This window comes from Cryptomeria japonica, chromosome 9, assembly GCF_030272615.1.
Source record: "Cryptomeria japonica chromosome 9, Sugi_1.0, whole genome shotgun sequence".
NCBI lineage: Eukaryota > Viridiplantae > Streptophyta > Pinopsida > Cupressales > Cupressaceae > Cryptomeria > Cryptomeria japonica.
This window is the reverse complement of record NC_081413.1, coordinates 81,841,349-81,867,818: the sequence shown is the minus strand read 5'-3', so window position 1 is coordinate 81,867,818 and position 26,470 is coordinate 81,841,349. Positions and strand designations below refer to the sequence as shown.

General features: G+C 36.5%; 1 protein-coding gene across 1 annotated transcript in view; it reads left to right on the top strand.

Moving 5' to 3' along the window:
• The window catches only part of LOC131858286 (uncharacterized), a 90,614-nt gene extending 86,367 nt beyond the window's left edge, over positions 1 to 4,247 (top strand). Inside the window, exon 4 of the mRNA XM_059211480.1 lies at positions 4,230 to 4,247. Within this exon, the coding sequence (XP_059067463.1) occupies positions 4,230 to 4,247 (18 nt within the window). The remainder of the gene's footprint in view (positions 1 to 4,229) is intronic.
• The last annotated feature ends 22,223 nt before the right edge of the window (positions 4,248 to 26,470 follow it).

Genomic DNA, 26,470 nt, shown 5'->3' with positions numbered 1-26,470 from the left:
GATTGTAGAAATTTAATTGAGATTTAGCGTTGAAATATGAGAAATTGAGCGCAATTAGAAGAGAGAATGAGCTTTTGATGAAAAGCGCTATGTGGTTCAAACTTTGGGAAATTGACTAGCAAGATGATCTTGAATTTCTATTTCGATCCCAAAAATGGAATCAGGATGGTCAAATTAGCTAAGGGTACAATTTTCATGACCATCGGAGCAAGTTGAAAAATTAGGTTTTTGGCTATATGGACAAATGTGTCATTTTCAATTCATTTTAACCCTCCAAAGTTTGAAAATTCAAAAAGCCTTCCACAAAGAAAATGGTGGTTCCTACTCATCAGCATCGATTTGAGCACTAGAGACGTCATAATTGACCCCGAAACTATGAGCCAGTGGTAAGTGATTGATCTTAAGCCTCTTTATGTTTTTAATTTTGAAGTTTTTTGTTCATTTTTCAAGTTTTTCGCATGTTTGGGGTCGGGTTTTACGTTTTATCATGCGAGACAGGATCCTATCTTGTATGAGTAATTGGTAAATTTTGTTTTGTCATTTGGGACCATTATTTTTGTCATTCGGACCCTAACCTTGTGTCGTACGACATGTCAGTAAAAAGAGAATTTTGTCGTGAGAAGTCTTATAATTTGTCGTTCGGGAATGGTTTATCGTATGAGAGCTATTCCTGACTCGTACAAAATGCTACCCTTCTGTGTTTTGTCATTTAGAAAATAGTGAGCATTTTTTAAGGTCTAAACTTGAAAATTTGATTTTGCACTTGACTTAGTTGGATTTACGTGATGTTTTATTTCTCGTCTTGGCTCATTTGGAATGTATTCTGATGTTCGTTGTTGGGTTTTTGTAGGTTCGATTACCTCTTATGTTTTTCAGATGTGTATATCCTCCCACCATGGCATTACTATGACATTTATCTGAGGTTGAGCAGGCTTAGGTTGATTTATTTTATTTGACTCATCTTTTGAGATTACCTAATATCCGTGTTAATCAAGGTATGCTCATAGCATTGGTCGAGCGTTTTCACTCAAAGCATAACACATTTCATTTTCCAGTGGGGGAGTTGACTATCACTCTTGAGGATGTGTATAGGTCCTTCATATCCCTTTTGTTGGGGATAAGGTGGATTATGATACTGCACTGTTACCTGGATTATAGGCAGTTAGGCATTTATTCAGGAATCTAGATGTTTTGACCCGTTCCATTAGTTGGGACATATTGATGAGCAGATACAACAAGGAGTTTCCGCTGGCATGTGTTGTAGAAAGTTTCATTGGTTGTTTTTTGATGCCAGATAGAGGGCACCATGGTTTCCAGTGTGGATGGGGTCAGATGCTAGAGAGATTGATTGAGACCCCTTAGAGACTTGGTTGGGGTTCTTGTATATTGACTCACATGTATCAAGAGATGCATGCGATTATGTATAGAGATGGTAGGAGCATGGTTGCAGGTGTATATATCCTATAGGTTTGGGCTTGGGAGCACATTCCCATTTGTCGGCCAGTGGTAGATGATAGTAGAGAGATTGGGAAGCCGATTATATATAGGTATGCCGGTTATATTACACAGCCCCATCTGGGCTAGATAGACTTTTGGAGATAACAACTTGATGGCTTGATAGTCGTAGTATGGAAACCATACAGGGGCTTAGAGCCATGGGATGACTAGTGGTTGGTTCACAGGGACCCTTTTGTTATGCGCCCTCTCATCAGGAGATCACAGACCATTGTTGAGCGATTCGTTGTTTCATAGGTGATGAGGCAGTATGGCAATCCTCAGGGGATATCCCAGGAGTATACAGCTTATGCGCGTTATGCGGATGAGGAGAGACAAGGATGGTCTCCATGGTTATCCTATGCCTTAGCTATGCAGGAGCTGACTAGTCTCTAGTGACTGAGATGGGACTATTTGGACGATGTGGTAGATGTGGGGGTATTGCCTCAGTTCAGGGATTGGTTTTAGCAGCATCCATTCCCTTGATTCACAGATCTAGCAGAGCAGGCTCCTCATATTGAGGATGTTGAGGATGATGCCCCCTTAGTGACACAGGGATAGGGTTCAGAGGTAGGGATAGGGATAGAGAGCCGAGGCTCCGAGGCAGACAAGTGGTGATCTTGGTGCTAGCAGCAGCAGGTTTCCAACCGAGGGTGGACAACAGAGGGGGGAGGGTGGATCCCTATGGAAAGTAGGAGTGAGATTGGGTGGGACTGAGGAGGAGCAAGTAGCTCTGAGATAGGTTCGGCAGTGGAGGGATGAGTAGGGTGGTACTGGAGGTGGAGATGGGGGGGAGAGCCTGCTAGAGAGAAGGGGACTGACGCAGGGTGGTCAATGAGAGCACATCTTGTAGAGCTGTAGTCACAGTTGATAGTGGCTCAGACTCAACTGGTAGAGCAAGACCGACAACTTGCTGAGGTGAGGGTCGAGCGTGATCACCAAATTGTAGCACTAAGAGAAAAGATGAGAGTAGAGATAGAGCCCTTACGACAAGAGGTCCTTCACCAGACTAGTAGGGCAACCTACTATGTTGTAGCATATAGTGTTGCAATTCCTGTTGCGCAATAGGTGATACCCTACTCGTAGTATATGGCACGGTCAGAGAGAGCTTGGGCACCTTGTCAGGATGTCGGGCATCAGGCTGCTCCTCCTCCACCTGGCAATGAGGGAGAGGGTGCTAGCTAGATATTTATTTTTGTAGCTGGGATATATATATATATATATTTTGTAGACACACCCATTTTTATAGCCGATATGATTCTTGCTCCGATGGGAGTTTGTACATGTCATTGGACATCATTTTGTACTCTTAGACTTGATACGATATATATACGAGATCTGATTTGACTTCATCATACTTGTGTTGATTCAATTTTTCAGATGCTTTCTATATGCTTTATTCTACATGTATGCATTTTTGAGTTAGTATGAATGTATGTAATGCAGATGAAATATGGATGTTTATTTTTGTTTCTTTTTCATATGTAAATAAATGAATGTGAATGAGTAATGCAAACCAAATTTTATTTTTCTATGCAATAAGATGAATGCAAATGAATGTATGAATTTATATAAAATGCTTATTTATGTAGCTAACACCTCAAAACACAAGTACTCGATCGAAGAAATGATGAAAAGAGACTATTTAGCTAAGAAATGATGAAGCTTCCAACTCTTATTCAGAAGATACAGAGATTAGTGTTACCATACCAAAATCACTCTAAATTCACGAGATGCAAAATGAAATGCAGGATGAGATGAAAAATGAGATGCAACCCTAAACCTAGTCACTGGACTTTGAAAAGCTTAATTTTCATCATTGAGCGTTTTACAATTATAGCAGGCAGAATAGAAATCATTTCTTGTTATGTGCAATATTAATTATCTTGTCCACAATGACCCTTTTTTTGTTCATATCCTTGGACAGATTCTGTAGGGACCCAAATTGCATCATAAAGAAATTCCCTCAAAACAAACAAAGAAATGATGTTGACCTCCCCATAGCATTCAAATAAGCGGAATCAAGGTATGTGAGGTGATTTCACCTTGATGTGAAGGCTCTTATCATAGACACCCAACTAATTTAGATGTTTCTAGATCATTGGGATCATTCCTTCAAGCAGAAAACAAAGAAGATATTATGCCCCCAGTCCTTCCTACTCTTAGTCAAGATAGAATTCCTCGAGTTACTGAGAGGGATAATAATCAAAAACCAATATAAAAGACAGCACACAAAAAAAAAATTCATTCATAGCTCAAACTATTTAGTGATTGTTTTCCGTTACGTTGTTTTGCTTGTTAACTCAGTGATAAAAATCTTCAGTAGTCAGGCAACAGGTAATTGACTTGGAGTGGATGACCAGGTTTCACTGACGTAAGGTTGACTTGGTTGATACTTCTTAGGACATGTAATGTGCTCTTGTCAATGACCTAAGACTAGGACAATGATTAATTTCAAGCCATGAGGGTTCCAACGAACCAGGATGTCACAAAAGTGACCAAAATATGTACAGGCGAAAGCAAAGATACATGAAAGTAGGAATGCCAATGTTGTGTTGATGGATGGAGCACTTGAGTATAAGAGGCACCTGTTTGCTAGGTTTTCACCTACTTGGCAAAGATTTTTATTTTTTTTTACCAAGGTTTCTGTTTACCAGGTTTTCACCAGGGCATTTTCTCTCTTTTTTTTTTTCTTATTTCTTTAGGACTTTTTCTGATTTTTATGATTTCTTCAGGACTTTTTAGCTGTATAGGCTACTGGAGTAGACAATATTTAAGTGAAGAATTTCTTCAGATGGATGGTGTTGATCGGTTCACAGAGCTGTTCTCCTTTCGATGTTGAGAGTTGATAGGCACCAGAGCCAAAAGTTGTAGTAACGATATAGGGACCCATCCAGTTGGGTTCTAACATCCCTTTGTTGTCTCGAAACTGTTGATTTTTAGGATTTTCTCTCAGAACTAGGTCACCAACCTAAAATTCTCGGTGTCGAACCTTCTTGTTATATCCTCTGGACATTCACTTTTGATACACTCTGAGATGATCAAATGCCACTTGTCGACGCTCATCCAGCAATTCAAGCTCTTGCAATCTAGATACTCTATCTTATTCATTAGTAACAAGACCTTGCAAGGAAACTCTTAGAGATGGTATTTCCACCTCAATAGGTAATACTACTTCAGACCCATACACTAGAGAAAAAGGTTTAGCCCTAGTAGGTGTTCTGATACTTGTTCTATAATCCCACAATGCAGGACTGAGCTACAGATGCCAATCCTTCCTGGATTTGTTCACTGTTCTATGCAAGATAGTCAATAGGTTTTTGTTAGATGCCTCTACTTGTCCATTACCTTAAGGGTAATATACTGATGACTAGTGTTGTTTTATTTTGAATTTCTCACAGAGTTCGTCTAGATCTTTGTTCTTGAACTGTCCTCCATTGTTAGTTATAATGGATGGAGGTATACCATACTTGCAGATGATATAATTAAGAATAAAGAGAGATACTTGTTTGTTAGTTGCCTTGATGAGTAGAACCGCTTCTACCCACTTAGTGAAGTACTTAGTGGTAGTGATAATAAATTTGTTTCCATTAGATGATGCAGGATATATTTGGCCAATTAGATCAAACACCTACTGTTCGAAGGGCTAGTGTGTAACAAAGGGTATGAGATCTCTTGATGGAGCATGGATAAGGTGCCCATCTAGTTGACACTTTTCACAGGGTTTAGCAAATTTTATAGCTTCTTTCTCCATGTCTGGCTAGTAGTAGCCAACCCTAAGTAGTTTTTGTGCTAAAATTAGACCATTCGAATGGGATCCACAAACACCTTCATGAACCTCAGATAATGCACATTGGGACTCCTTAGTTTCTAGACATCTAAGAAAATTATTATCTAAACCTTGCCTGAATAGGTCGTTAGCAATGATGATGTACCGTGATGCATTTCAGATTAGGTTCCTTTTTTTTATTTCAGGAAAGATTAGCAGGGACAACTTGGTCATGAAGGTAAGAGTAAATGTGGCTATAATGAGATAAGTCATGTCCAATAATAGAACAGACCATCTGGTACTCAGGGGAATCATAGGCAAGATAATGTAACTCTTCCACCAGGAATTCAAAGCAAAAATTAGATTCTTATAGCTGTGATATAGATGCCAAGGTGGCCATTGCATCTGCTGCTCTATTTGTTGTTCTGGGGATCTACTGAAATGATACAAAGGTAAAGTATTTCTTGAGATCATCCACCATTCTCTTATAAGGCATTAGTTTCTCATCTCTTGTTTGATATAGATCACTGATTTGGTTGATAATGAGTTGAGAATCTCCATAGATGTGTAATTCAACTATCTTCCACTCGATGGCTAGCTTGATCCTACTTACCAAAGCTTCATATTCTGCAATGTTGTTTATGCAAGGGAAGAGAATCTTGTAAGCTTTCAGAATTGAATATTTTTGAGGAGTAATAAAAAGTATTCTGGTACCAGAACCATGTTGAGTGAAAGACCCATCAAAGAACATCTTCCATGATTGTTCAGTAAGGTGCATGATTTATTCATCTGAGAATTCTATATGCAGAGGTTGACTATCTTCAAGTGGAGCATCAACAAGTTAGTCTACAATAACTTGTCCTTTGATGGCTTTACATTCCACATATTTGATATCAAATTCCATAAGAACCATGACCCATTTAGCCAGTCTCCCTGTAAGAGTTGCTTTACTGAGAAGATATTTGAGCGGATCAATCTTGGCTACCAGCTTAATAGAGTGTGCCAACATATAGTACCTTAATTTTTGTGATGCAAATACCAATGCCAAGCATGTTTTCTCTATTATAGTGTAGTTCATTTCATACAACACCAATGTTCGGTTGATGTAATAGATAGCTCATTCCTTTCTATTATCATCCTGTTATGCCAGAAGTGCCCCCAGTGAAGTATCTGTAGCTGATATGTATAGGATCAGTGGCTTACCTTGAATTGGTGTTATTAATATGGGTGCATTAGAAAGATATTATTTGATTTGTTGTAAATGTTGTTTATAATCTTCATCCCAGTTGTATTGAACTCCTTTCCTTAATATCTTCGTGAAGGGTTGAGCTTTGTCTGCTAGTTGAGATATAAAATGCCTTATTGATTAAAGATGGCCTTGTAAACTTCTCATTTGACTAATATTCTTGGGTGGAGGCATTTCCATTATAGCTTGGACCTTTTCTGGATCAACATCAATTCATTTTTTTGAAATTATGTAACCAAGCAATTTTCTTGATGTTACCCCAAATGCACACTTTTTAGGATTTAACCGGAGCCTGAATCTTTCCATTCTATCTAAGATGAGGCCTAGTTCTTGAATATGCATAGATCTCTTCATAGTCTTTATGAAGGTGTCATCAACAAAATCTTCCATGTTTTTATGCATCATATCATGGAAGATAGTGGTTACTGCTCTTTGGTAAGTTGCTCCTGCGTTCTTTAGACCAAACGGCATAACATTCCAGTAGAAGGTTCCCCATGCACATGTGAAAGTTGTCTTTTCTTGATCTTCAGGTGTTATCTTGATCTGATTGTAACCAGAGAATCCATCCATTAATGAATACATCTCATATCCAACAGTCATATCTACTATCATGTCAATGTTGGGCAATGGAAAATCATCTTTTAGACATGCTTTGTTGAGATCCTTGAAGTCTATGCAAACTCTAATAGATTTGTCTGCCTTTGATATGGGTACTATATTTGATATCCATTCTACATAGTTTATAGCTCTGATAAATCGATCTTTCAACAATTTCTCTATTCCAGCCTTGACTAGCAGTGCCACATGAGGATGCATCTTACGGAGTTTTTTCTTGACTCGTTTAACTCTTGGTGTAATAGAGAGATGATGCATGATGAGATCAGGATCTAGTCCTAGCATATCTGAGTATGTCCATGCAAAGTTGATCTTCTTTTCTAAAAAAAGGTTGCTGAAATCTTTTAACTCTTCTGCTGATAGTGATTGAGCTAAATGAATGATGTGTGGTGTCTCTTGACTCCCAATGTTCACTGGTTGAGTTGGCTCGATCAATATGGAAGATCTCTACTGGAAGTGACTTGGCAGTATATCAAGTATCTCACCTTCAAGTGCCTCAAAGATGTTTTCACCTTTAGGTAAGTCCTTTATTTTCTCTTTTTTAGATTCTAACACCACCACAATGTGGTTTTCACCATTAGATCTTTTATTTTTATTTTTCTTATTTTTACGACTAAGATACTTGATATCTATTTTAGTCATGTTTTCACTTTGTTCGCTGGTGGAAGAGTACATGTGTTCAATTGCATTGAGATAGTAGGCTAATGTATAGTCATTGGCAAAAGTAGGTACATTCAAGGGTTGGTTATAAAGAGTACAATCAATCAGTTCAGGATGTATTAAGGATAAGGTTGGAATAGGCTCAAGGAAGTTCATAGTACTATCATCATGGCTTTGAACTAACTAGTTGAGTTCCAGAAGACTACCTTACGTATGTGTCTCGAAACCAAGAAGAGTTACGACATGATTATTGAAATTCATGTTAGTATATATTGGACCTAACCCAACCGACCTACTTATAGCATCATCACCTACTTCAGACTGGACTACATACTGTGGTGTGACAGTAACAGGGTGAGCAGACATCATCTCAACATTCATGACAAAGTAATCATAATGTGTTGTTGAATAATCGTTGTTATGAATAGAGCTCATGTCTGAGTTATCATAGTCATAAGATGAAGTTTTAGACTTGTCTTCAAGTGGCTTAGTAAAAGTATATATAGTATCAACATCCACACCTTTGATGCTACAAGTTCCTTTGTGATTTGGTTCATTGATTGCTTGTATTTGACACACTTGTGGACATGACCTTGATGGTTTTGTTAATCCCTGTCACCTGTTCCATTCAGCTTCCTCTGGACTGATGACTGGTTCTATTTCTATAGCTTCTAGTTCTTCTTTTGTAGTTTCGTACTTGATTTGTCTTATCTCATTAGAAGGAGAGTTAGTGGGTGAAGAAATTGCTTGTGTCCTTTCTTCCTCCATCTGTCGTTCATAGTCTTCTTGTCTTTTTAGTCTGATTTCTTCCATTTCCTTTTGTATTTTTTGGCGTATCAGCTCTTGTGCATCATCTATGATATCACTGGATTCTTTAGGGGTTTCCATAGTAGATGTATCTGAGAGATGGTCAAGACCCCATTCATACTCATTTGAATCAGTTTTTGAATCATCTACTTGTTGTCTACCAGTATATGTGACCGGAATGTTTAGCAGTGCAAACAATTCTTTGATTCTATATACTTCATCTCTCATATCGTCTGAGACTTCTACTTCCTATGGTATTATAGCTGATATAACTAGAACTTGATTACTATTTGTTTCCTCTCTTTGGGTGGGAAATTCTTTTTGTTCACTGTCACACTCTTCTTGAGTTTGTTGAGTATTAATTTCTTGTGTTGTTAAAGGTAGTACCTTTTTCTTCCACTTACATTGATGGTGGGGTGTGTGCTTCTGATCTGATGACTTTCTTGGATCATATCCCAGTCTAGCTTTATCATTGGTAGACTTAGTTTGTAACTGAATAGGTTCAACAGTACCTTTTTGACATTTGCCTAGAGGACTAGTACCTAAGTATCCCATGCCTTGAAGCATCTTATAGCCTAGACCATATTGTGTCAGAGAAATATCACAATGTCATATTTCTTTGTTTGCATTGTCTTCTTGGAAAAGTGACTTTATAACATTATCCTCTTCTATTTCACTTGCAAGAGAAGTAGAGGACTATATAAAGACACCATCGTAAATGACTTTTGGAGTTGAAGTTTGTGGCTTCATAGCCTCTGATGGTTTTCTGGAACATCTTGGTGATGGAGGAAGAGACATTAGTGAGAGTATAGGCTCTATTTTGTAGCCATCTATGCCAATGTTTGTGATTTCAATTTCTTTTGTAAATCTTTTAGCAAAGATTCTAAACTTTCAGCTGTGGAGGCCACTCTATTATGAGGAACAAAAGCATCAACACTTTGCATTAATGCATTGTAGGTATAACTTGTATCGGTAGGAATACTGACTTCAACTCCATTATAAGGAAACTTAAGGCATTGATGATACTTAGATGGTATTGCTTTCATTTCATGAATCCATGGCCTGCCTAGTAAGATGTTGTATGAAAGATAAAGATCCAGGACTTGAAAAATGACATCTCTTTCTACAGGTCCTACCCTAATCGGTAATCGTACCAAACCCTTGGAGGTTCTTTCTTCTTCATCATAAGCCTTGATTGTTATTTTCTTTGTTGGATCAATAGCATTTGCAAAAAATCCCAGCTGTGTCAGTAGATTGTATGTACAGATATTCAACCCAATGCCTCCATCTATCAAAACACATTTAACTCAGTGTTTATGGATCATGGCTTCAATGTGTAATGGCTAGTTATGTGGGTGACTCAGTGAGTTATCATCTTCTTTAGAGAAAGTAAGGTAATGAGGTGAGGTCAAGTGACCCACCATAGATTGAAACCGATCTATGTCTAAATCTTTAGGGACACTGGTGGTAATTAAAGCCTTGTCCAGGACCTCTCTATGAGCAGAAGAGATATTAAGTAGTTCCAAAATGGAGATTTGAGCATTGGTTCTCTTTAATTGTTTGACAATACTATAACCAGGAGAAGATGATGAAGCCAGTTGTTTTGATTTGGCCATGATTGTCTGTTTGTCTATTTGGTAGATTTGATGTTGTTTGATCAAAAGTTGAGGAACTAGCTCTTGGGAGAGTAATTTTCCTTTGAGCACAATTCACAACATTAGCAGCTTATGCTTGACTATGGTGATCTGAGACTATGATCACATTGCAATATTCAGGGTGAGCGTATTCAATCATGTTGATCACATTATCATTGTTAGTGTAGGTATAATTGACTCGAGCTCCTCCCTTGGATTTTGAGGAATCTCCTTGTTCATAAGTCAGTAAGGGATCCTTAAAGGCCTTATGATCAGCATTAGTCACATGATTTCCAACAAAGATCTTTCCTATGTCAATGAGATCCTAGATTTCATGTTGGAGTTTCATGCAGTTGTTTATGTTATGTCCCTTGTTCCGATGATATTCACAGTATTCATTTTCTCTCTACCATTTGGGTCTAATTTCTGGGTCATATGGTCTAGAATTGTCTGGCAATATTATCAGATTCTTTGCCAATATGGTTTTAAAAGTGGATTCATATGATTCATCTAGAGGAGTAAAATCACGCTTAGGTTTTGAGAACCAAGGCTTTTCTTTAAACCATTCTCTTGTTTTCTTTGGAGGATTTTCTGCCGTAGTTTCAGTTGCCTTGAGCGCTTGCGTGCCACTGGCCAAGTTAAATATTGTGGATTTTGTTTTTGCTTGGATAGTATCCACCACTCCATCACTAACAACATTTATGTTGTTATCTTTGTCATTTTTCCAATACTTTCTCTTTTCTTTAGAGCTAGAACCGTGCAATGTTTCTTTCCAAAATGATATATCTCCCTTTTTTATAAGCACATCTTCCATTCTGAGGGCGTTATCCACCATTTTGTTGAATGAAGGGTGTACTTGCATCTAGACACTGTAATTTAATTTAGGGATTAGGTTGTTGACAAAGATATCCATTTTCTCAAGATCTAGGATAGTCTGTGAATATCTAGAGAACATCTTTCTCCATCGTTGGAGAAAAGTGAGAAAGGGTTCTCCTGTCTTTTGCTTGGTATTGCAAAGTTCTATCATGGTGACCAGATGACAAATGTTGTATGAGTATTGTTGTAAAAATAGTTGGATTAGTTCTTCAAATGTTTTTATTCCTTTGGGTAGACTTGAGAACCATTCCATCGCTTGACCCCCTAAACTCCTTGGGAAAAGGTGCATGAGGTACGTTTGATTGTGCATGAACTCCATATAGGTGGCACAAAACTCTCTAACATGATCTTGAGGATCTGAGGTGCCATCATATTTGTCAAATTTTGGGATCTCAACTCATGAAGGAAATGGAGGCATGTAAAGGTTTTTGTCAAATGGGAATGGGCATATTGTGTCCAGAGAATATTGTTCTGGTGTTTTATCTTTGTTTTGTAGTTTTGTGACTGTAGTTTGTAATGTTTGCATTTGTTTACTTATTTTTCCCCATGGTGTCTCTTCCTCTTTAGCAATGAGAGCCTACATATTATAACTAGTAGGGAGTTTGGCACCTTGCTTTGCTAATTCTAGGAAATAGTCTTCTCTTTCCCTATCCATGATGACCTTCATCATTTTTTGGAACTCTTTATCATTCTGACATCTATGTACTTCGGCTCTGGGAGGTTCAGGAAGCTCAAATTCAGTCGATGAGGAATCACTGTCAGTGGCATGATTGCTAAAGTCATCGTGAGTGTCTCTTTTACTAGCTTCTCTTTCTTGTCTTTCCCCAGACATGGTGGGAGATAGGGGATGACCAAAGATTGGTAGATCGTAAACTGGTATCTGTGACAAGGACGGTTTATTGTAAAAAGGGTTTTCCACAAAGAATGGATTGTCTTTTGACAAAAAGGGCATTTCTTTTTCTTTGTCTCTTTTGCTATGAGAATTTCTGGTTTGAATAGGGATTTTGTAACCAACAGGACTGAGAGCCAAATGTTTTATAGAAGTCAAGATCAAATTGTAGCTAGTAGTTCATTTAACATAGTAATTGAGAGAAGTAACTAAGATCTGGTCTGGTTTCAGGAATGATCTATCCTATGTAAGACATTATCTAAGTTGACTTGGGTTTGATAAGATATTTGTTTGAACTAGCTTAAAGATGATCGACAAAATCATGCAATGCAATGGCAGAGGTACACTATCAAGGTTATTTATGCTTCGGAGGATGATAACCCGTTTTAGGCTTGCTGTAAACTATTTTAGACAGGTTTGACTATTCTCGACTGGCAAAATCAGAGACATGTATGATAGAATTTTTGAGACTATACGACAGTATAACAACTTAAGGATGACAACAGTTCTATTTCGTATGAGTTGCTGCTTAGAACCCTACAACAAATGGGTAGGTCCCGAACGACAAAAGATTCAATGCATTTCTGTTTCATACGACACAGGATTTAGCTTAAATGACAAACTACTGGGTCTCATATGACAAAGGATTTAGCTCGGATGACAATTTAGAATACTCATACAACATAGGATATAGTGCAGGACGATAAATGATCAGGTTCCTATGACTATTAATAGGACAGAGACAGGAATTCTGAGTTTTTCAATGGCTGAGTAAGACAACTGAGTATGACCAATTCTGAGGTGGACTAATTTTTGACCAAGATAGACTAGCTTCGACACAGACAGAGTTTATCACTGAGTTATTGATTTGTCTTCTCCAATTTTAGTATTCTAGTTTTTAGTTTCAGGGATGAAAACACAGAAAACACGTAGTATGAATAGTAACTCCAATCACAACATGCAAACCCTATGGAAGTTGGCTTAGAGAAGAAAACCTTTTCTTGCTGACTTAGGTACACACCCAATAGCTAATCAGAATACGACTGCTGAGTCTCACGCAATGGATTCTCAACGCCGTATTAGCCGACTCCAAATGCTAGTGGGGGCACAATATGGCAAGTGTCTTGGGAGAGTTACTATCTCTCTTGCACAAAGATTATCAACCTTTCAGAGATGAATCAGGTAGCTTCTACTTTTAATTGGATCTAGTAAGGGTTCTATTCAATGCGTTGAGGTATAAACTCAATTAAGAGGTCTCCCAGCCTTGAAAACCAAGGTTCAATATACCCAAAGCTACTAAGGAGAGCTATTCCTGAGCACTACCATTGACTTGATTTTCATCAAATCACATTTATTTAATAGTGGGTTGGAGTACTTGGCATTCAGCCATTCCCACTTAGGTCATTCCCCTCACACCGACCGTAATGCCTTTAAGAGTTTTTCAACCCCTCGGGAGGGTAGGCCTGCTAAAGATGTACAAATCTCAAACAAAGAAAAAGCCTCAAGGGTCTAGATTTTTGATTGTCTTAAAAAGACAAGAGCATACTCTCCTACCTCTCAGAATTTTCTAAAAACACAAAAGATAGGTTTGTTCATTAACCAGATAGCAAGTTAGGTGCCTAAAAAAAATTAAAGAATACATGATGTTTGATTGATTTCTCTTTAGGCAACCCGCAAAAACAACGTATCAGTAGTCATGTTGTTTTTATTCTTTGACGAGCATATGTTTGATTGATAAATTCTTTGACAAGCGTCCTGCAAGAAACTGGTTAGGATGTAAAAATATCAAGTAGACAAAAGATGATTTAGGGTTAGTGTTAGTATCTTCAAAATTTAATTCAAGAAAAGCCCTAAAAAGTAATTTGTTTTTCAACAAATCCTAATCTAACTCCTCCAACTTGCAAGAAATTGTTAGAAACCTACAAGAAGAAAAAGTTAGCGAAGTATAAAATCTCTTGGTGGGCTTACACAAGCCTAATTTCAAATCTTGGTTACAAATTTTTCACTCCTAATGCTGAAATGCCTTGAAATTTGACTAAGTTTGAAATTTGGAGGATCCTCTAAAAACTAGATTTTGCATTATAACTCCTAGAGGTTCGAAACCCCTCTCAAACATCTTGACAATATATATAGAATATAACTTAAAGTATAAGAAAGAGAGAAGAGAAGACGAAATATCACTTATACTTAAATGTTATATTTCATATATATCGACCTTCCACAAGCCTTATTTCAAGAATAATCCTAAACAAAAACTTTGTTTTTCACACGACAAAATAGTAACTCGTATGAGTATTCTCACCTGACCATACGACAATTCTCACCGAACTGAATGAGTAAAAACAGAAAAAAATGACAAATCAGTTACTCATACGACAAAGGATTTCTTCTCGCATGATAGAGGATTTTTTCTCGTATGACAAAGGATTTATTCTCGCACCATAGATGATTTATGCTCATATGACAGAGGAGTTCTTCTCGTACGATAGAGGATTTCTTCTCGCACAATAGAGGATTTATGCTCGTACAACAGAGGATTTCTTCTCGCACGACAAAGGATTCCTGCTCGTACGATAAAGGATTTCAGTTTGTATGACACCTATAGTTTGTCATTTCAGCTTGTGAGAAATGTCGTATGAGATGACATAGAGGTTGTATGGCCGAAAATCCGAAAAGTCAAAAAACCTAAAAAATAACAAAACTAAAAAGTCAGTCTTTGGAGGCAGAAAAATGTAGTTTTTTGCCCCACGGTGGGCGCCAAAAATGTGTGTGTGAAAAGTGGACTTGTATCTATATCTGGAATACACAACACTTCAATTAATTCATTACATGTATGGTTAGACAGATATAAGCATGGATATGAAAACCATAACAAATCGACCCATTGCCTTCTAAAAGATGCGAGTATAAGATTGCTCTTAGATTTGTATAAGCAATCTAGTGACTAGACAGCACCAAGATGAAGGATTTAATCTATATGAGCATGATATTAAGCTAGATGGATGCAAAATTAATCTAACAAGATTTAAGCAATAACTAAGATAAATGATCTAAATATGTATGTAATGAATCTAGAGCAAAAATAGCATAATAACAATATATTCTCTAGGATCTTTGAATGAGAGATGAGAACTTGAATTTATAGAAAATTTAGAAAGAAACCAAAGGTTGAGATCAAATGATGATGAGCGATCAAGATTTTCCAAGAGGAAGCACAATCCAAGTCAATTGATGTGATTAGATGCTTTTCTCAGTTTTAAAGGAAATTGAAATAAAATTAAGATAAAATCAGAAAAAATTGATTTATTCTCTATTTCATTCAATTTTAATATTTAATTGTTTTAATTGCTTTCTTTGAGATTATTTATCAATTTTTAATTTGTTTTTCAAGATTATCTCCAATTGATTTCTTTTTCTCAATTTTTAATTCTTTCTTAGTCAATTAATTCCTTTTTTAATTTATTTCCTTTTTTGAAGATTTGTGCTCATAATTTCCAATCCCTCTTTCTTGATTTGTTTCCTTTTTGAAGATTTATGGAAAATTGATTTATTTAATTAAATATGCTAGGATATTTAATAAAATAAATAAGATAATTGTTTAAAATGATTTACTTGGAATGATCAATTAATTAAATAAATATTTAATTTGGGTGATTCATTTTGCCATGTGACATTTGATGATTTTAGAATTAATTATGTGCTCAAGATTTATTTAATTGCCTTTGGTTAGGACCTTGGTGATGTTGTCAAGATTAGGGGCTCATGGTTTAGATGACCATTTTTAGGGTATTACAGTTACTGTCCTCATTGGTACGCTAGAACCCTATCTTGATCAAGTGTACATGCAACCTTTCAAACCATGCTCTTAGTGCTTGCTTCAATCCATACAGTGCCTTATGTAGTTTTCAAACTATATCTTTGTCTTTAGACAAAGTAAATCCATCTAGTTGTTCTATGTATACTTCTTCAAGGATGCCATTAAGAAAAGTTGATTTAACATCCATCTGATAGACTTTACATCCTTTAAATGCAACATAAGCAAGTAGTATTCTTACTCCTTCCAATCTCTCCACAGGTGCAAAGGTCTCACCATAATCTTCTCCTTCTTCTTGTGCATAGCCTTTGCAAACCAATCTTGCTTTATTTCTCACAACCTTGCCTTCTTCATTTAACTTGTTTCTAAAGACCCATTTAGTTCCAATCACATTCTTGTCTTCCAGTCTAGAAACAAGTGTCCATGTCTTGTTCTTCTCTATTTGATCTAACTTCTCATTCATTGCATTAATCCAGTCATCATCCTTTAATGCCTCTCTTACTATTTTCAGCTCAATAGTAGAAATTAGACATGAATTTTCTCTTATATTTCTCCTTGTTTGTACTCTAGCATTTTTATCTCCAATTATTTGTTCTTCTGAGTGATTTAGCCTGATATACCTTGGAATAACTAGTTTTGGTGTTGTGCTTCCTGCTTCATGTTCTTTATTTTCTTCATCGCTCTCTACATTTACCATTTGAGCACCTATTTCTCAAAAACTTTCTCATCAGTCTTCTGCAATTATGGTTCTATAAACACAAGTCTGTCTTCATCTTTCTCAGGCTCATATCTGTTGGTCTCTCTAGATTTCTCAGAGAGTTCATCTATCTTCACATTAACACTCTCAATGATCTTCTTAGTTCTCTTGTTATAACATTTAAATTCCTTACTCTTTGTAGAGTAACCAAGAAAAATGCCTTCATCACACTTAGCATCAGATGTTTTAGTGTAACCATCTCTCTTAATATAACATTTACTCCCCAAAATTTTGAAAGAACTTACTCTAGGAGTCTTTTCGTGCCATAATTCATAAGGTGTTTTGTTATTACCTTTTTTGACAAGTACCTAGTTGAAATTATAAACAACAGTGTTGATTGCTTCTCTCCAAAACATCTTCGGTACTTCACCTTGAATCATCATGGTTCTAGCAGCTTCAAAAACTATTCTATTCATTCTCTCTACTATCCCATTCTATTGTGGAGTTATAGGAGCTAACATCTACCTCTTAATTCCTTGTTCATCACAGAACTTCACAAATTCATTAGAAGTAAATTCACCTCCCCGGTCAGATCTTAAACATTTTAGATTCTTCCTAGTATCTTTCTCAACAAGAGCTTTAAATGCTTTAAACTTATTGAATGCCTCAGATTTTTCTCTCAAAAATGTTACCCACATCATTTTGGAATAATCATCAGTAAAGATCACAAAATACTTATCACCAAAATAGCTCTTAGTCCTCATAGGACCACAAAGAATGGTTGAACCAAATCAAGAATATTCTCTGAAGAGAAAGACTTACTCTTAAAAGATACAGAGGTCATCTTACCCATTTAAAAATCCTTGCATAACACATTGTTTAGTTTCACAAGCTGGGGCAAACCTCTCACAATACTCGACTTACTAACTTTAATCAAATTGTCAAAATTGACATGATAAAATCTCTTGTGCCACAACCAATTGTCTTCAATCTTCGCCACCAAACAATCATTTACATTAGTATTTAGATGAAATAAATTACCTCTAGTCTGCTTCCCAGGAGCAATCAATTCTCCATTATTTCCAAGAATCCTCCACACTCCACTTTTGAAATCAAGGAGATGTCTATTATCATTAAGTTATTCAACACTCAAGAGGTTATGTTTTAGTCCTTCAACCTAAAAGACATCATTTGTATTACTCTTCCCATTTAATGAAATTGATCCTTTACCTTTAACCATGTAGGGAGAGTTATTACCAAATCTTACAACACCTCCATCAAACTCTTCAAGGGATAAGAACTTACTTTTGTCACCAGTCATGTGGTGTGAAAAACCACTATCTATTATCCATTCGTTGTTGTTATCCATTTATTTTTGTTATCCATGTGAGACACCAAAGCCTTCTCATCAATCAGATCCTCCTTCGCAGAAACAAATACTATCTCCTCATTGTCATCTTTTTCTGATTCATCATCGGTCACACATTCATCCACTACAACTTAACAATGTTTTTTGCCTTTTCCTTTGAATCTCCTAAACTTCTCTTTCTTATTAGTATTAGGGCAGTTAGTAGCTATGTGTCCAATTTTACTACAAGAGAAACACTTCTAGGTTAATTTACCTTTATATTTACCTATTCCTCTAAGGAATCTTTTAGCCAGTAATGCCTCAAGTTTCATCAAATGATCTTCATCATCACCATCACCTCTGCTACCACCATGACTAGACCTGCAGTCATGATTATGAAAAACATCTTTTCCTTTCCTTGTTGATGTATCAGTTACAAAAGCCTTAAAAGTCGATTCAGAAGGTTTGGAAACACTATTATCAAAACAGTTTAGTTCAAATGCAGTTAACTTTCCAATTAGAGAATCAATAGTGACTTTATCTTTTGAAATGGATCTCAGTTCTTGAATAGCAGACACTTTGATAGAATACTACGGTAAAAGAGTTCTAAGCATTTTACTAACAATGGTATCATCTTCAATCTTACCTTTGACACTATTTATACCATGTACAACTTCCTTAATCCTTTGTCCATATTGAACTATGTTCTCACCATCAACCATTTTCATATCATCAAATTTTCCTCTTAAACTCTCTTCCTTTTCCCTTTATACATGTTCATCTCCTCCATAAATTAGATTTAATTTCTCCCATAACTCATTTGTAGTTTTTAATCCATGAACATCAATATACTCAAACTCAGACAAAGTACTTACAATTGCTTCAAGAGCCTGAATACTTTCCTATTGTTCGTTGAGCTCATTCGGTGTCAAGGGACTGGTAGTAGGAGAAATATACTTGGTAATCACATGATTCCAATACTATGAACCCATTCCTTTAATGTAGATCTTCATCTGATCACTCCATATCTGGTAGTTGTCCTTGGTAAACTTGGGACCCTCCTTCTTCATCATATTTCATAGAATCTTTCCCTCAAGTTGTTAGGATTTCTACACACAGAGGACCAATGTTCTGATACCAATTATTAATCTTAGAGGATCCGGTTAATACTGAGAGGGGGGGTGAATCAGTGTTAACAATAATTTGAAATCAGAAACTTAGACTCATAAAACTTTCACCAAATCAAATATAGATCAACACTAGAGTCATTTACCAGTATTGGCATCTACTGATAAACATCTGCTAAACTGATATATCAATGTTGCACATTAAGTGCTCATTAACCATGCATAAACTGAAAGTAAAGAAAACCATCACATCAAAAACATTCACCATATGAACACCATGATTTTCACGTGAAAACCCAAATAGGGAAAAACCATAGTGGGAATCGGTACCCACAAATATTTTGCACTCTTTTGGAATGTACCCTATTAGGAGCCAAGCCCAGTTAGAAGCTTACAATGATGCCTTGTTACAAGTAGATCCTATTAGGAGTCAACTAGTTAAGGGATTTACCTCAGCCCTATTAGGAGCTTTGATCTATTAGGATCAACCTCTCAAGAGGATTTAGAACTCAGATATTGAGTCACCTTGTTAGGGGATTTTATAATGTAAGGCCTATTAGGACCTACTCGGTTAAGGAATTTTAGCTGTTGTAATTGTTAGAGAACAACAATGAATGATCTATGTATATCACTACTTTGCCTGCTTGATCAGATCCAATTAATTTCTAATTATACATCACACACCCTGGTTTGGCTTCACACACTTCTCAAAATCACTGACACTTCAAAACATCCTTATTGACATAAATAACCTTTACAACTAGGTCGGCATCAAAACCCTAAGACTTACTACATAGATCATCATAGATATTTACAACTCATTAAAAATCATCATATGGATCATTATAATCAATTACAAATCAATATCAGTTCTTGAATGATCATAAATCATCACAACAAGTCGATTTGGTACAAATTCAAACCCTTAGCTCATTTTGCTAAGCACTTTGCACATTCCCAAGAAATTTTCTCTCCAAACGCACCAAAACATCTTTCAAACACATCATGTGATTTGTGTTGCATTATCATCAACATGTGAACGTTATGTAGATCACTACCAAACCAAAAATCATTACCGGTCAAGAGAATTCTTTACCGATCCTTAAACCATTGTTAAACCCTGACAAAAACTCAATAAAAATTATAAACATAATTTTTGGTTGTCATAACATGATGTAGTTTTGGTTAGACACATGTTACAATGATAGAAACTTACATTCAAAAGCACAAAGCCTCAATCATCAGTAATCTCCATATACAATCAGAATATTTCCTCGTTTACTGGTTAAGGTCCTAATTCTCAGTTTCTTGATTTTTAACCGGTAAGCCCTCTCTGGTAGACCAAAAGATTTATATGAAACAATAAAAAATAAGTAAACATAAATAGACATGAATAAATATTAGTTTCCATTAATGACAACATAAATAACTGTAGATAAAATTTACAAGAGTATATTTGATTGTATCTATGGTACTGATTATGGACCAGCTGCTAAAGAAGACTTCAAAGATAGGTGGAACTTCTCTACTACTACTACTAGCAAGGAGAAGGGAAGATAAGGTCTCATTTGGTGTTTTCCTCCTCAGGGGTGGATTAAGGCTAACTTTGATGGGGCCTCTAAGGGGAATCCGGGTAAAGCTGGATATGGGGGCATTGTCAGGAATTTTGGTGGAAGTTGCTTAGTGGCGGTGGCTAGTCCTTTGGGGAGTCAGACAAGTCATTTTGCCAAAGCCTCAGCTGCCCTAAACACCTTAATTATAGCCAAGAATCTTAATCATGATAAATTATGGATCGAGGGAGATTCACTTAATATTATTAAGTGTTTGAAGGGGGAGTCGGAGCCATCATGGTCAATTGAAAATATTATCATGAAAGCTAGCGAAATTATAGTTAGTTTTAAAGAAATAATAATTCAACATGCCTTTAGAGAGAAAAATATGGTGGTGGACTATCTGGCGAACCTAGGTGTTAATTCTAATTCTCAAATGATTTGGCATGGGGAAGATTTCAACTTAAACATTAAAGAGCTCCTTAGAAAGGATAGATATATGGGGAGGGAAGGACCGCATAATCATGATAGGGATTATGAATAATTTATGCCTTGATGGAAAGGTAATTATTACCAGGCAAAGTGGTAGATCCCCAACCATTTCTTATAATATGCCGCACGCTTTGTGGGTCACCCAGTTCAAAATCTTGAGTAACTACGAGAAAGAAGTGTTGAGTTTGTAGAGGAACAAAGCTAATAATCCAAATTCATAGATGGGAGGAGATTTAAGGAGGGAGGAACCAGACAATACATCAACATGGAAAGTGATACTGAAAGTGTGGGCGAAGCTGGAAAAAGGGTCCCTCACAAGCTTTATGGAGAAGCTAGTAGATTATGACAAAGATAGGGTAAATCTCACCGTTCCCAAAATTTCTGAAAATTCGTGTAATGGGTCCTTTAAAATCTATGGGGTTAAGTTCAAGTTGGACATGGGACTCATTGCTACTGTAGCTGGCATGCCCCATACTGGGCTTAATTTTTTTAGAGACCTTAAAGTCTCCAACAACGCGGTTAATCTGTTCCCGTGGAAGGAAAAAGAGGAATAGAATTGGCAAAGCCATAGGGGGTTACTATGAAGCTGCTAATATCAAGAAAATATGGGTCTAGATTTTGAATGTTATAATGGAATATATCATGGTTGAGGGCTGATTCTCCAGGGCCCACACCTACCATTTTGTTCTTTTAAACCATTTCAGACATGACAAAAAGGTATCCCTGCTCTACTACCTTTTCAGGTCCCTTTCCAGGTCCCTCAATAAACACAGTAAGAATCCCTCAAGTCTGGTTCTCCATTTCGGGCTTTTGCTGCTTATTTATGAGCATTGTAAAACCCTCACCTTGCTGGAAAACAAGAGGTTATCCGCCTCTCCGGGGAAGAGAAAGATGGAGGGAGGCGATTCCAGCAAGGAGAAGGCATCCTCTAGCAAAAAAAGAAAGAGTGCCCCTGGGATGGAAATGGAGGAAATTGAAAAAGAAGGCAATGAAATGGAGATGGATGATTCTGATGGTGATGATAGCTGGAAAGATGAGGAGGTGGGAATTGAGGAAGAATGTGGTGATAATGAGTTTGATAATGAAATCCCTATCCACAGTGATTGCCCTAGCAAGGACAACAACCATCCTATGGAGGATGTGGAATAGAAGGATAATGAGGAAATAGATGTGAATTTCGAGTGGGAAAGGAACAAGGAACCTGAGAAGGATATGACTAAGGATAGTTTAAGCGAGGATAAGGAAAGTGTGGGTAAAGGGTTATTCCTGGATAACCTTAAAAAATTCACTGAGGTGAGACTGGATTATGACAGATGGACCTATGAACTCTTAAAGAACTTGGAAAAAAAGGGGAAAAATATAGATGAGAAGAGGGAGGATGATGACAGGGAGCAGATAAAATGGAAGTAGGATATGGAGGAGAAGGTTAAATCGCTGGAAGAAGGGAGAGAGGTGATGAAAAATTTGTTGGGCATTATCCTGAATATCCTATTAGCTGTCACTAAAAACTTGGAGGATATTGCTAAGGTATTTGATCATACCAGCTCTCCTAAACCGGTGGTGGAACTTGACATGGATGATGAGACTATCCAGACTAGCAGCAGCGAAGCTACTCTGGTTGGCAGTGCTGCTAAGAGGACCAGGGTGAGTGTCAAGAAAGTTGTGGCTACTTCTGCTAAGGATCTCCCAAATCTTAGGGATAACATCAAAGATTTGCATGGGATTAGTAACACCCTAGCTAATGCCCTGAAAAAAATTAATTAGTTTCTTTTCTTGGGTCTGGCTGGTTTTGCTGGCTTTGTGGGGCTTTAGCTGGTTTTCTATGGTTTTCTGTTGGCTTTTCACTGGCCTGTTCCTTTTTGTCTCTTGTTGCTTTTTCTGTTAAGCTCCATTTATAAAGGGTTTTGGGGCCCCTTCAAAACCTATTTTTACCTTAATCAAAAACATAAATAACTGATCAAAGTCATCCATCATGCAATCTCAATCTCTTCATTACAATGTCATCTCAAATGGTCTTGTACTAGTTCAGTCATCATTCTCCATCTATATCAACTATGCCAAACATGCCAATAGATACCATAATCCATAGTCAACTGTTCGTCTAAGATATCTGAATATTTTCTTCACTGCTATCATATGTGTCTCCTTAGGGCTCTTCTGAAATATTGCTACTAAAACAACTGCATGGGCAATATCCAGTTTACTATGAACAACATAATGAAGTTTCCCAATCATATATTTGTATTCCTTCTCATCCACTAAGGGTGAGTCATCTTCTTTTGACAATCTGCAACTTGTAACCATAGGTTTTCCAACCAATTTACAATCTTCCATTCCAAAGGTCTTTAAAACTTCTTTCCATACTTAGACTAACTCATAAAGATACCACATTTCATGTGATGTACTTGCAAACCAATGAAAAAATTAATCTCACCTATTAGAGACATCTCAAACTCTTCCTTCATCTCATCTACAAAATTCATACTCATATCATCATTTCCTCCAAATATGATATCATCAACAAATACTTTTTCAATCAACATCTTGTCTCCTTCAATCTTCAAATAAATATTGTTGTCCTCATTGGTTCTTTGAAATCCTATTTTTATCATATGTGCATGAAGTCTCTCAAACCATGCCTTGGTGCTCGCTTTAATCCATATAATTCTCTATGTAGTTTGCATACCATATCCTTATCTTCTAATTATGAAAATCCATTTGGTTGTTCAATATACACCTCTTCTTCAAGAATAATATTCATAAATGCAAGTAGCATCCTAACACCATACATTTTAGCAACTGGTGCAAAGGTCTCTCCATAATCTTCACCTTCTTCTTGTGCATACCCTTTGTAAACTAGTCATTCCTTGTTTCTAACAACTTCTCCTTCTTCAATCAGCTTGTTTCTACATACCCACTTTGTACCAATCAAATTTTTATTATCGGGTCTAGGAGCAAGTGACCAAGTGTTATTTTCTCAATCTGATCAAGTTCTTCATTTATTTCCTTAAACCAATCAACATCCTTAAGAGCTTCTCTCACTGTCTTCGGTTCAACTGTGGAAATAAGACAAGCACTTTCTCTGATATTCTCCTTGTTTTTACTCCAACATTCTTGTCTCCAATTATCTGATTTGCTAAGTGATTCAAATTTACATATCTAGGTATAACCAGTTCCAGTAAAGAAGTTTGTTCTTGTTCATCATCTTCATCTTCTTCATCTACTAGCTAAGCTTCTTCCTCTACACTATTCTACTCAACATCAATCTGAATCTCTAGTTCAATAATTACTATCTTTTGTTCCTCAACTACATCAGACTTGCTCGTATCATCAAACTTCTTTGCAACTAGGGTTTTTGGTCTAAATGCTCTTCCACAATATTCACAATCCGCTTATCAACTTCACCAAACTAGAAATCAAAAGTTATTCTATGTTCTTATAGCTCTCCAGATGTGCTCTAAAAAATGTTAAGTGAAACATGAGACTACAAAACACCTTTTCTTTACCTTTTATCATACTAATTGAACAAACCCTAGTCACTGTTCAACTCTACAACTTGATACAGACACACATATAATATTCAATTTATAGATTTAAAATGTAACTAGTTCAAAATAACTTCATTACATCATATTGCAACAAAACATGTAGATTTGACTTACTTCATACCATTTAGGGGGTCCAAAAATGGATCTGACAATAAGTTCCACCTAAGCTTCATCATTTCTTAGTTTACCAATGAAGGATTCTCCACACTAGGTGAAGAATGGGAGTCTTCAGATGATATCTCCTCACTTTTTTTCTTTTGTATCTTGTTCATCTCGCTTTTGGTTTCTTCAACATCTAGTTTCTTCTTTCATTTCTGGTCAACAAACTAATTAACCAGTTTGTTCATTCTGGATCTACAAAACTTTGCAAGGTGTTCTAGTTTGTGACAATAAAAAAATGTCATTCTATATTTGCTCCAAGGTCTGGTATTGCCTCTACTAGTTCTTCTCTGGCAATTCATAGCAACATGTCCATAGTTGTGATAGATTGAACATGTCACATTCCATCTATTCTCCATTTCATATGGACTAGACCGATTCACATAAGGTCTCTGCCAAGTAGAGTTCCTCTGGTCATTGTAAGATCTATGCCAAGTAGGGTTTCTCTAGTTATTGTAAGATCTCTTCCATTTGCAATTAGACCTGTGACCCATGTAAGATCTCAAATTATTCACTCTTGGCCTACACTCAACAAATCTATGCCCATACTTGTTTCAATTGAAGCAATATCCATTAAGGGTTCTAGGCTTATATCCTTCATATGCATTAGATCTATATCCATCAAAAGTACTGGATCTACTTCTACAAACATTAGTAGTATGACCTACCTTATGACAGTTAAAACATACTGGTTTGTAGGTTCTCTTATCAATGTTCTTCTTTTTGTTCTTTGGTGCATATTTGGCTTCATGCATGGTGTCCTTGGTACTATATGGCTCTCCTTGTTCAAAGGTTGTGAATCCCAAGCCAGTTGTATCTCCATTCTACCTTTGTGACTAAATCTGCTCATCAAGCATAGTAGTGCTCTTGTTGAATTTAGCTAGTATCTCATTTGTATCAACCAACTCCTTGGTAAGTTCCCCATTCTTCTTTGTAAGACTTTCTCTAAGAGACATAGCCATGTCTAGATCAACTTGTATTTCCTCTTTCTCCTCTTTTTCTTCATGAAGTTGTGCATGCAAGGTACTAATCTCTCAGTTGAGCTTTAAGATCTCATGCTCCTTATATTTTATTGTGTCTTCAACTATCCTTCTAGCTTCCAACTCTTGACTCATCCTGATGGTAAGGGCTTCTAGTTCTCTCCTTAGATTTTCCTTATAATCATTCATCTTTAATACCTCATTAACCAAGGCATCAATGTTCACTTTATTAGATGAACTATTTTCAATGAATTCCATCAACTGCTTAGCCAAATCTCTTCTCTTAGCCAATAAAGCTTTATACTTGACCTTTAGTTTTTCATAGGCTTGTTCAGATTTTGCAATCCTATTTGAAAGCTCTCATTTACTCATTGAACCTTCCCCCATGTTATCCTTAAGGATCTTTACCTCAAGCGGTTAAGTTTCTGCACAAAGAGGACCTAATGCTCTGATACTAATTGTTATTGTGAGGATTTGGTTATTATTGAGAGGGGGGGGGGTGAATTAGAAATAGCAATAAATTGAAATATTTTACCAATCTAAAAATACTTCTCAAAAACAGTTCATAACCACTATCGGTAACTACTCAATCAATCACTTAAAGTATATTTACCAAACTACTCATTCATGTGTTCATCAACATGTAAGAAATGTAATGATATCAAATCCACACATAAACAAATCAACCACCATATGAACATAAATATTTTTAATGTGAAAACCCAAATGGAAAAAACCATCTTGGGAATTTGTACCCAAAAAATT